This window comes from Lontra canadensis, unplaced genomic scaffold, assembly GCF_010015895.1.
Source record: "Lontra canadensis isolate GAN:19392208 unplaced genomic scaffold, GSC_riverotter_1.0 scaffold120, whole genome shotgun sequence".
Lineage (NCBI taxonomy): Eukaryota > Metazoa > Chordata > Mammalia > Carnivora > Mustelidae > Lontra > Lontra canadensis.
Genome location: NW_022631114.1, coordinates 4,895,125 through 4,908,007, shown reverse-complemented (window position 1 = coordinate 4,908,007; position 12,883 = coordinate 4,895,125). Strand labels below are relative to the sequence as shown.

Genomic DNA, 12,883 nt, shown 5'->3' with positions numbered 1-12,883 from the left:
AGAGTTATTTTCATGGCTTTTTACAGGCTGGGTAATTTGGGATTGCAGCCTATGCATTTTGAATCTACGTGAGGAGATGCCAGAAAATCCTATGGAGAACGTTGACAACTTTGGTTTAGCAAGTCGTCATTCTGGTTAGGTCGAGGCCACAAGTCCTGTGAGTGTTCATTCTAACCTCAGCTCAGTTTTCAAAGCCTTTACAATACTGTTTGGATCTGCCACCATCTTGTGACCATGGTGAGACCTGGGGAGAGACCTACCTATCAGCAGAGGTCTCAAATATGTTTGGTATGCTAGTTAGAGTCAACAGGTGAACGGTGCGGACCAGGTGAGCAGGTAAGGGGTGAGCCCGAGCTCATAAAAAACTTTGTGGAGTCCCTACTCTCTCTCCTGTACTTCCTGGGCGCTCTAGCCCGGCCCTTCCAGCCCACTCCAGTAACTGAGTCTCAGCCCCACCCCCTTGGCGCCACAGCTCTACCAAATGGAAAAGAAATTCCCTTCCCTCAGACTCTCGGCTCCTGCAGGCTCCTAATGGCAGCCAAGGGATTAGCTGGGGCTCCAGCACGAAAAATGGATGAGGAGGAGAGCAAAAAAAGGGCATGGTCCCCACCCTGAGCTCTAGCCCTTCTGATTTTGTTCTGCAAGCCTGGCCTCTCCGGGGCCTCTGCACCACTGTGCTCACTTGTGCAACTGGGGCTGTGCTGCCTTCTGGCTGGGAGATACCCGAGGAATACAAACATGGTAAACTCACCACTTCAGCTGGACTTAGAATCCCGGTGTTCTCCCCGACCTGCTTGGTGCTATTTACCTCTTCGAGTCTTCCGGTGGTTGTGACGCGCATGCTGTCCGGGTTTCCTTACTGTGCTCAGTGAGAACAAAAGGAAGGTGTGTGTTAACTCCACTTCCATCTGGAACACAAACCTTCCCTACGATACTAAAAGCTAGAGAACGTGTAGAACATTATTACGTACTTGTGCACCCCCCAAAGAGCGTCTGTGTAACTCCGTAGATAAGTGTTTGGAGAAAAGGTCTGTGAGTTCACGTACCCAAGTTAACACTCTTTTCCTCTTCGAAGGGGGGCAGAACTTTGGTGAAGGGGGGCGCCTGGAAGAACCTCCACTTTTTACTCTCTGCTGCTTTTTAAATTATTTTAACAATGCACTATTGCTTTGGTAATTTTCAAAATAGGAAGGTGTGAGAGAAACGACAAGGAAAAATTTATAGTTCAACTTAAAGGGTATATACAGAAAGTATCTTTGCTGGGTATGACACATCTTGTGAAACATCGGTCTGATGAAAAATCCATTTATGAGCCAACATGGTCATACATTTTCTTCAACCACTGATGTCCTAATCAGATTTCCCACAAAACAGAAATTTTAGCCTGCAGGATGAATTAACTTTATTCACATTTTCCAAGTGAATCCAAGTGAATTAACTTTATTCACATTTTCCAATTGCAGTATTAAGTATAAGCTAAAAGCAATACATAGTTCTTAGAAAATATAACCCCAAATTCTCATCGCCTGAGCTTTGTGATTACAGGTGCCCAGCCTCTGCTCCTTCAGAATGTTAAAGTGAAGTCCGTACTCAAAACAAACATAACGACATGGGGAGACTGTTCTTAAGTACAGTTTTGCTAATTATAAAAGAAATCCAAAAAGAGGCTTCCAGTGTCTTCATGCAGGTGTCCTTTCGTCAAAATGGAAATAAGTATTAGAGAAGTAACTTATCTCTATCTCACACTAGTAGGCTTGAAGGGAGCAAATTGGGGCCAATAATCTAGACATGGTTCCTTGCACAGAATTTGGTATTAAGCAGATACTCACACTGAATAACTCCCTATTCATTCTGTTGTACGAAAATCCATTTCAAATGCAAACATTTTGAAATGATCGGGTCACATCGTTAGGATCCCTCTTTAAATATTGAAGTAACTTATCACCAGACTATAGTAAGGACCTTATGAGTCAGGCATTAGCATTTTACTATCAAACCAAATACAGAATCCAGATAAATAAACATTAGCACCATTTTTAATTTAGTCCAGGGTAAAACCATCCACGAAACTATTTTTTTACTGAAGCAGTCGACAAGAAAAGTTGTTTTCACGTCTAACATATGCTTTGCCTCTCTCCCTCTTTGCCAATGATACTTTTAAACATTTTAAATACCAAATACTACAGCATTCCATTTTTAAAGTTTACGCTCAGTCCAGCATTTCAAGTTAAAAGGAGGAGGGGAATCACTACAGATTTTTTTAAACCCCGCCAATAGCACAGATTTGTTTTGGAAGGTGACTTCTAACAATGCACAGACGCCCTTCATGCAATTTAGCTGCAATTCAGTTGGAGTGACCTTGCATACACACCTTTCAAGTTATTAGCAATTTTTATTGAATGAAACAATGACAAAGCGATTACATATATGAAGTGCCATTAATATATGCCCACTACATCAGGAGCAACTAAGACAACCTACACCCTATTATAGGTTTAGTAAACTTTAAAAAATGTATATGTGTGCTTAGAAATGTTATGGCAGTGGAGGGGTCCATATATATACAGATATATATAGATACATATATAAAACCAGAAGTACCCAGGCTTCTGATACTCCTGCATAAGAGCAGCCTTCTAGGTTTTAAGAGAAAGAAAAAAGAAAGAACTGATTCCTATATACTTCTCATCCACCTTGGTCCAGGAGACTGCTAGCTGTTTTTCAGGATTCTATTACTGTTTTTAATAAAAGTAACATAGCAAACATGTTTATGGTCAAGAGTTTTAATTTTAAAGCCAAAATATAAAAGCGTCTTAAGTAGCAGTTACTTTATTCTATCTTTCTAAGTGTCACTGGAATCTCCAACAGTTTTAAACTTTTCAACATGAAAGGTAATTTTAAAAAACTATCTTCCTGTCTTCCAATGTGTCCCATGAACTAGGAACATGGTTACAAATACATGAGTTTCTAGAGTGAGAAGGAAAAAGTAAGACCATTGAATTGTTACCACCTAAAAAAACATCCTGGGCTCAAAGGGTAATTTTCACCCCTAAAAAGAAGACACCTTAACCAACTAATGGCTTGGGCGTAGGAAGGGCACTCACAATTAATTCAGATTGATTTTTTGCTCATGCACATTAAAAGTACTTTAAAAAGCTTGTTCATTTGTCCTCTACTTAAAAAGGGGGACAACTGGTCAATATTGCCTTCTAGGTTTTATTTCTATCTGGAGTTTTCAGTAGTAAGCACATTAAATCCGAGTCTGTCTCTGATGGAGAGAGTCTGGCTTGGTCAAAGTCTAGAGGAAGTTGGGTTTCTAAGGCAGCCCATCGGTGGGGGGTCTGAGCCACTCCCAAGGGTAGCTTCCGTAAGATTGTCGGGCGCAACAGGAACGTTTGAGCTTCATGGCTAAAACCAAACATGCAAGAAGTGGTCGGAAAGGAACAGCTTTTACAGGCAGCGACACCATCACTGCGCCACAGTAATCTCACCTTCAGGTACTCGCAGTGGTTAAGGACTTTAATATAATTACAGCAGTGTTCACCAGAATTATTAGCAAGGTCATTTGGACCAACATACAGAACTTCCTGTTAAATAGACATCTCAATGATTAGAAGAGCTCTCTATGTAAAAGAATTCACTGCAAAACAATGCAAATGTTTAAAAAGTATTTTTTTAAAGCTCATGATTAAGTGAGTTCTCAAAGCTCAATACGGTTGTCAGAGGACACTGTGTGAAGACTTTATGTGGAGTAAAACGTATTTGTGTTCTAAAACTTGACAGCAGGGGCGCCTGGCTGGCTCACTCAGCAGAGCATGCGACCCTTGCTCAGAGGGTCATGAGTTCAAGTCCCACGCTGGGTGTGAAGCCTACTTAAAAACAAAGGTAAAAACTGACCATAATACTTCAAAGATACAGAGTAAAAATATCAAGGGAATATTCAACCTCACATCTAATGGCAAAGTTTATTCACCTGTCTCCAGCTGCCCACCCGGCCTAGGCAGAGGCCTTTTTTCTCTCTTACAGAGAATTTAGCACTCATCCTTCCTGTAGATTCCTGTATCTGCTGGGTAGAAACCAGCATTTCTCAAAACCATCTTCTACCGTAAATGTACCGGGGAAGGAGAACCTCGTTTTCACACTCACATCTGTGCCTTGACACACACTACTGTTCTCCCACTGCACGTTCTCTGTAAGGCCTACTGGCTAGGAATCCAGGAGTAACACGTCTTGGCCAAAAGTCTGAGTAACGTACAGCGTCAAAGCTTTGTTATGAATGCGTCTGGAGAGAGAAAGCGCAGAAAGGAGGGGTAAGCCACATCTCCAATTGGTATCTTAATATCTGCCCCCTGACCCCAATGAGCAGGACAATCTCAACATAATCACATAAATTTCACATTGTAAGTTGTAAATGTCACTCCCACTATAGATGAGGCGAAAGTCCACAGTAAGTTATGTGCCAAAACACCACAATGCAGTGAGGAACTGATTGCCCGTTATGTGCTCCAAAAAACAAAAAAAGTTGCAATAATAATAGAAAAAGTTTCCAAAGAAACTTCGGTACTACTCTAAAGACACAGCAGTGGCACTTCATTCACTGGAATGCATTCGATCTATTGAGCTATGAAATAAGTGCCTCGATGACAATTTAGAGAAAAGAGGACCCTCACCCAACCCAGAGAATTCTTAACTATCACAGTCTATGTGACGTGGGGCCAAAACCAAAACACAAGTAAGTTCTGGTTTCAGTGCGCAAGGAGTCAGTATTAGTGCTGAAACTCACTTGACAAGCTGCTCTTCCACAAGAAAACTCCACATAAGGAAAATGGGTCTCAAGCTGCAAGTCAGGACGATCTTACTGGCTACGGGGTCTGGGAAGGGGTGAGAACAGGAAGGAAATGGGCTCCAGCTAAGCTGGCAGAAATACCGAGTGCGAAGCATCTGTAGCCACTTAAAGGCATTCGGTGTCGGTGTCTGAAAAGATTAAGATGCTTTAAAACAAAACCCTTGTAAGAATAGCAAATATTTAGGGAATTAGCTTCAGAAATACCCAAATGTCTATGGCTTCAACTGTCGCCCTACTGCTGAGGTAGGTGACCAGGATGCAGCGAAACAGAGCAGTCTTCGGGTAATTCCCTACGGCAAACGCCGGGTCATCGCTGGTTTCTTAAACCTGTGTCTGTTTTCCTCTGACGTTTTTTCTTTTCTTCTGCTGCTTCTTTCTTCCGCTGACACTTCTTCAAAGAGGCTGTCCCAGCAGCCGTTCCTGCCTTCAGGCCCGTGCCGAGTAGCATCGCATGTACTCCGTCACCCACGGGTTCTCCGAGGGCGGAGGCTTTATCCTCCGGTTCTTCTCCACCTCCACGGAGTGGGCACGCTGCCTCTGAGTGACCAGTTTCCGTTTTTCCACCTGTCTTCTGTTCTTGGCTCGTAATGCTGACTCATGAATCTAAGTTATTCAAAAATAAACACCGATCATTTCCACAATAAATGCATAATAACTTACGTGGCTTATTGTAACAATTTTCAAGAGTATCAGTAACGAACGAAGCTAGGCACGGGTCACCTGAAGCCCGGCAGAGGCAAGCCTGGCCCTGAGTATGACAGTTTCTCCAGAACAGCCGTGCCCTCGCCCACTGTCAGCGACCAAGACGCTAAACCACCAAAAACAGCCACAGGACTGAATTTTAGTTAGAAATGCAAGCAACCAATTTGCAAAGTGCCTCTAGAAAATGGCTCTGGAAAATTATTGAAAAAGCTTAGCATTAAGCCTGGATAAGTATTCCGTTAAAGGACTTTAAATGTTTTATAACAACATACTACACAAAAAAAAGCAAAAAGTCTCCAGGGATTTTTACCACTTAAAACATTTCATACTACAGAAAAACTCTCTTAAACTTAATCCCAGAGTCTTTTGTTAAAGCACAGCTTCATTGTCTCAAATATCACTCCAGAAAACACCATCTGCTAGGGCTCATGCAGAAGTCCGTTCAGTGTAAATCTGATGATGGTATTTCATCAGAATTCAAACCATTCATACTTTCTGCTTCTTTTCATTCATTCCTTGCTTTAGGCTGTAGTGGCGGTGTTGACACTAATGTCCATAACTGCTCTGGGGCTCCACGCACCGAGACCTCTTGTCAGACACGTTATCAGGACCAAGAGGACGACGAAGGCTCCAAGAAGCAGGGGGCACCCGGTACAGACGAGCAGGGGAAAACACGAGCATCACACCGAATGCAAAGGGCAAAAGGGAGTCTACGGTAGATGCCAAGAACTACAGTAGACGCCAACCAACAAAAGAAAACAAAGGAGTCAAGGAACACCAGTGATCAAAGCCAAAGGAACTGGAAACCTCTCAAGAGGCCCATGGCAAATCTAGGGGCTGCCGCCAGCCCAGGTCGTGCTCCTCCTCCCTTGACCTACTGGCCCCCCAGGAGCCTGAAAACCCTGACCCCAGCCACTTCTTCACCTGCCTCCATATTGGTAAACCTTCCAGATCCCAGCTAACCCCCAGCAAAACCCCTCAATCTCCAGGAAGCTAACACCCAGACTTCTGTTTGCCAACCAGATGCCCGGGTCTGGGCTCTCCTTGGCCCCCTGCCATCCCTGAAGACCTACCGTGACCCCAAACCATCGTAGTAAACACAGGACATGCTCACGGCACAGACCCCAAATCCCACCTTCCCAGGAGAGGGAGGGAGGGCGGGTGCACGGGACCCACCTCGTGGACCGGAGCGGACGCACAGACATTGTGAGTTTTCTGGCTTCCTGTATCCGTCTGCTTTTCTCCCCACCCGTAAAGGGCAAATGGATGCTTGTTCTCTTTTATTTTACTCGATGACCTTTGAGGACTTTTGACTGCTTTCCTATTTCCTCTGGCAAATAAGGCACTTGGTTGCTGTCGAGGTTCAGTACTGTTAGGTAACTTCTCAGTCTCTTTTGTTCTGATATCTTGTTCAGATTTTTCTTGGATATCTTTCACGGATGGGGCTTTTGGGAAAAAGGAGATAAAACAAAATGAGAATGCTTTCAAACCATAGTTCTACATAATTACTTTAAACATTTGGGTTGTAAAGTTCAGAATGCTTAATTCAGTAACTTGTTCACTTATAGCTCAATTCATAATTTCCTGGAAAGCAGAAATACAGAAACAAGTTAGTATCATACTTTTCAGTCTATCCCGTTTTAAAATCAACAACAAATACATCACTATTGAACCAAGCCTATTCAAAAGCAACAACTGTTATGTGTATTCTGTTTTTTAAAAAGATTTATCTCTTTATTTTAGAAGGAGGGGGACAGGTGAGGGGAGAGGGAGAATCCCAAGCAGGCAGAGCCCAAAAGAGGGCTCGAACTCATGACCTGAGCCAAAATCAAGAGTCGGGCGCTCAACCCACTGAGCCACCCAGGAGCCCCTGTGACTCATATTCTGAGGTTAAGCATCTTAATTAAATATTAACAGCTAGAAAGCACCACAGCCTAACAGCTTTCTCCACAACCCCAAAGGAGGTCCAGTCGTCAATGCCTTGCTTCAGAGAATGATCTGGATTTGTGGTAATCACCCAGCAGCTGCAAAAGGTTAGTTTTTAAGTTACTCAACTAGAGTTCCAGGATTCCATTTCTTCCTGAGGCACCACGATTATGGAAAGCTCCTGATGGCACTTACACACTCAATTTCATGTCTTTCTGCTGTTCCATGACTATGGAGAACTCCCTAGGACTCTTACTTGCTCCTTGTAAGAGCCAGCTGGTGACCTCAGTCACAACAGGGAGTGGTTTCCATAGTTACTGGTGCTCAGCTCCACATTCCCAGTGTGAAGAGCTGGACAGAAGGGCTCCCGCAGCGCTTGTGACAGAAATGACCGCATGAATCAGAACCCACGGTCTACACGGTCCTAAATTCTGTCAGAGGAGCTGGAGGAACTCTGAAGGAAAACCGGACTGTCCCACTTGAGGTCAACACTGGACATTAAGGATACACTCTAAAACATACGCACTTCCCTAACATGAGTTTCATTATTTTTTTATACACCTTTTATCTCTTATAAAAGGTACATGGCTTTGTTTAAACCCTTTGCAAGCTCATGTTTCATTTCAGCCCGGATTTAGATCATTTGTTTTTATTGACATAAAACTTGTCTATAGCATTATATGAAGTTTGGGTATACGACATCATAATTTGGTATTTGCATTACACTGCAAAGTGATCACCACTGGAAGCCTAGTTACTGCCCGTCACCCGTTCTGCCCTCCCCCAGGCCCCTCTGGTAACCGCCCATTTGTTCTCTGTATCTAGGAGTCTGTTTTTGTTTGTTGATTTGTCTTGCTTTTTAGATTGTACATATAGCTGAGACCATATGGTATTTGTCTCTCTTAGTCTGACTGATTTCACGGAGTATGAAACCCTTCGGAGACACCCATGTTGTTGCAAATGGGAGATTTCCTACTTCCTTGTGGCTACTCTGAATAGTAGTCCGTCGTGTGTATGTATACGCCTTCCGTCCTTTATCCACCCATCCATCGATGGCCACTTAGGTTGTCTCTGTATCTTGGCTATGGGAAGTCATGCTGTGATAAACACAGGGTGCCTCTGTCTTTCCCAATGAGTGTGTTTGTGGTCCTCGGATAAAAACCCAGAAGTGGAATTGCTGGATCATATGGTTAGCTCTAGTCCTACTTTTGGGAGGAATCTCCATATTGTTTTCCATAAAGGCTGAACCAACTTATATTCCTACCAAGTGTGAGAGGGCTCCTTTTCTCCACATCCTTGCAATCCCTTTTATTTCTGCTTTTTGGTAACAGCAATTCTAACAGGTGTGAGGTGATATCTACAATTAGATATCACAACCACATCCATATCATAACACCATATCACCATATCATAACCACAACTGGTTTTGACTTGCATTTCCCTGATAATTACTGATGTTTAACATCTTTTCATTTGGCTATTGGCCATCAGTATATCTTCTTTGGAAGAATGTCTATTCAGATCCTCTGCACATTTTTTGATTTGGGTCATTTGGTTTTTGTTGTTGCTGAGTTGTGGGAGTTCTGTATATATTTTGGGTATTTAACTCCTTAGATTGTACATATAGCTGAGATATGTACAATCATATACGTCATTTGCAAATATCTTCTCCCATTCAATAGGCTGCCTTTTTATTTCGTTGACAGTTTCCCTCGCTGTGCAGAAGCTTTTCAGTTTGTTGTAGTCCCATTTGTTTATTTTTTGCTTTTGTTTCCCTTGCCTTTGGAATCAGGTCCAAAAAACACATTGTGAAGACTGATGTCAAGGAGCTTACTGCCTGTGTTTTGTTCTAGGTATTTTATAGTTTCAGGTCTTTAATCCACTTGAGTTAATTTTAATATCTGCTGTAAGACTGTGATCTAATTTCATTCTTTTGAGTAGGAGCTCCTTATGCATCTGGGGCATCATTTCACTTACCCTGGCTGTTTAAAGATCTCTAAGGTCTTAAGGATACCCCTCACTTTTTATGTTCCAGAATTTGTCTCCAGGTGGTAAGTTTATAGGTCGCTATTCCAAACCCTTGCCACTGCTTTAGGACATACTCTTGTCCCTTACTACTTTTAGCTGTGATTCTTTTCTTGTTTCTGTCCATGGTCCCTTTAGAGTGAGCTCCTGAATAGGAAGTCCAGATCCGTGGCACAAGTGTAAGAAGCCTCGATAGATCACTGCCATTTCGGTCTTCAGCAATGACAACGACCTTGATTCTACCAGACTGTTTCATTTATTACTACACATTTTAAGAAACAGATAATGCACTGACCCTGGAGTTTATTGCTTTGTACCACTGTGCCACATCTTTAAACACAGGCGTAAGCTGTTTGCAGATAAGGTGGGATACCCATCTTCCATCTTACCATGAAAACCTAAATCCATTCATCGCTCAAACATTCCTGAGTCATGTGTTCCCCACCTTGTTCTCTTCTCTTTTCTGGAAGAGGGGGAGAGGAGACCATCAAGACCAAGACAAAGGAAAATAGAAAGGGGGAGATGAAGGTTTGTGCAATCACAGGACTGAGAGAGAGGGAAAACAACCCGAATCATCATTGTTCAATTCCCTTCCTTCTCTTCTTGTCCCACTCTGTATGTGTCCAACCCAGGTCTGCCAGAGCAGCCAACCCAGAGAAGGTCATAAGGATGTAGTTTAAAGAATAAGCTAGCCTGGAAGAAAACAGAAAAGAGAATCTCAGCAAGGGAGAATGTCTTGTTCAAAGGCCTGGGAAAGAAGAGGGAGTCTAAATAGTTCAAAATGACAGGCACACGTAACATCTGTGGAGCAGATAGCACTGAGTTTCTATGCCAAACTCAGGAGTAAGGCCTCTACCGTCGTGCAGGATGAGCTAGAGGTGAAGGTGAAGACCAGTAGTCATGGTGGAGGTGGGGAGGCAAAGAAGGACCAGAGGGACCCACCGAGCCCAGCAGGTGCAGACTCACGGGCACTTGTGAACTACACACGTATCGGAACAGCAGGGAGGTGGGGCCAGAGCCATTCCAGAGCAGCCAGCCCAGCAGCACTAGGTAAGACCGACCGGCGGACATGGACGCGGCACAGCACTGGGGACAAAGAGGAGGCTACAGCTCCCACAGGTATTTGGAGTGGAGGGTCAGGCTAACTAACCTCCGATAAAAGGCCAAGGAAAGGATACTCGCCTCAGATGTGAAAGGCTTCTGGAACAAGCAAGCAGGCAGCAGCTGGACACTGACTCTGGGGCCCGGGAGAGAAGGCGGTGAGTGGGCAGGTGGGAGCTGGGGTTTGCATGTGGAACAGATCACCCCAGAAGCAACGCAGGCAGAGAAGGGGAGAGTGGAGTCAGGCCCGTGGGACCATTATGTAAGGAGCAGCCAGGCAGAGGAAGGAGCCCCCAAAGGGCAAGAAAGAACTTCTAGAAAAGTAGAAAAACTAACCAGGTGAGCAAAGAAGGGAAGCGCTTCGGTAAAGAAGGTATCAGTTAACGGGGCCACATGTGACGGGGGGTGGGGGTCAGTAGGACGAGGAGGAAGAGACTTGGCATCTGGCAACCAAGCTGTCCCACGGCTCACAGGGGGGGAACATGGGGTCAGGGAACCAGACCACAGTGAGTGAAGAGAGTGGACCCCGGGACCGACCCTCCCCAGCACGGAGTGTTCAAAACCCAGAGCGTCCGCAGGCGTCTAGCACAAGGAACTCAACTCTCCTCGGAGACCTGAGGCCCCAAGTTATCCCTGCGAGTGATCTGTCAAGCATAAGAACGAGTGTCCAGCAAACAGAGAGCAGGCGCACAGGAGTTATCACTGGCAGACGATAAAATAACAGCATTCACCCTCCGCAGAACTTCCAGAAAAAGACAAACTGCAGGCCCTCCGCAGGAGCAGGAGACAGAGACAGAAACTGCAGAAGCCACGGAGCTGACCACTAGAATATTAATATTTACAAAACTCTTGAAGCAGTGTCTGGCAGAGGAGAACTGTGTGTGAATCTGGGATTTAGAGTTCCCATTCAAAGGAAGGAGGCTCAGAATAAAGCCTTCAGACTAAAAAAAAACAAAAAAAAAAAACCCACAAAAACAGTGTTCTGGACATTACATCACAGCACAGCCCCCTTTCTCAGTAACCGACAGAAAATTCAAACAAAAGTAAACTCAGCCTTGTTTTAGGATTGTGCTATCCAATACCTAACCACATGTGGCTATTAAGGATAAGTTTAAAGGAATTAAAATAAAGGTAACTATTCAGTTCCCCACATCCGCTAGTCTGAGTTCAAGTGCTCAGTAAGCTCACGTGGCTGGTGATGACCATGCTGGGTGATACAAAGAACATATCCACCGTCATAGTAACTTTTATTCAACACTCTGATTTTTTTAAGTATTTGAACAATGGAATTAATATAGTCAACCTAATGGATACATGTACAACACTGTAGCCAATAACTACAGGATATAGAATCTGTAATAATATAAATGCTTGATGTTTACAAGAATGGACATATCTAAGGCTAGAAACCAAATTTTTTTAATTAAATAATTAATTAATTAATTTGAGGGAGAGAGTGAGAGCATGAGCAGGGGGAAGCGCAGAGGGAGAAGCAGACTTCCCAAGTCAGGGGCTCAATCCCAGGACCCCGGGACTATGTCTTGAGCTGAAAGCAGATGCTTAACCAATTGAGACACCAGGAGCCCCTATAAGCCAAATCTTAATATATTTACAAAACTGAAACCACATCGAATGTATCCTCCAACTATAGTGTAATTAAACTTGATAAAATAAAAAGAAAATTTTAAAAATCTCTAGTTTTGAAATTTAAAAACATTTCTAAATAGTGCACAGATCAAAACAAATCATATAGGCACACAAAAATGGGGATATACTCAACGTCACATTTAAAAACGGTTAAAATTGGAAATTGTGCTAGGTATATTTTACTACAATTTTAAACAATTTAAAAAAAAAGTAGTGGTGACAGAAGTCATGCCTTCCTTAATCCTGATCTTATCAGAAATGCTTCTAGGGCCACCTGGATGGCTTCACTCGATGAAGCATCCACCTCTTGATTTCGGCTCAGGTCATGATCTCAGGGTGGTGAGATTGAGCCCCACATCAGACTCTGAGCTCAGTGTGGAGTCTGCTTCAGATTCTCTCTCTCCCTCTGTCCCTCCCCCGGTGGTGCACATGCGCGTGCTCACTCTGTCAATAAATAAATTAAATAAATAAATAAAAAGTCTTAAAAAAGAAAGAAAAAGAGAAATGCTTCTAAAGTTTCTTCACCAAGCATAATGTTTGTAGATTTTTGGTATATGGGTTTTCTTTCTTTTCTTTAAAGACATATATATATATATATATATATATATATATATATATATATATATATATATATAT

The 12,883-nt window shown here is 43.2% G+C and overlaps 1 protein-coding gene across 1 annotated transcript in view; it reads right to left on the bottom strand.

Annotated features, from left to right (window-relative positions):
- Positions 1-5,006: 5,006 nt before the first annotated feature.
- CCSAP (centriole, cilia and spindle associated protein) overlaps positions 5,007-12,883 on the bottom strand; it is a 16,409-nt gene continuing 8,532 nt past the window's right edge. Inside the window, exons 3-4 of the mRNA XM_032841102.1 lie at positions 6,725-6,993; positions 5,007-5,449 (exon numbers count right to left, since the gene is read on the bottom strand). Coding sequence (XP_032696993.1) covers positions 5,273-5,449; positions 6,725-6,993 — 446 coding nt within the window. The 3' untranslated portion in view covers positions 5,007-5,272. The remainder of the gene's footprint in view (positions 5,450-6,724; positions 6,994-12,883) is intronic.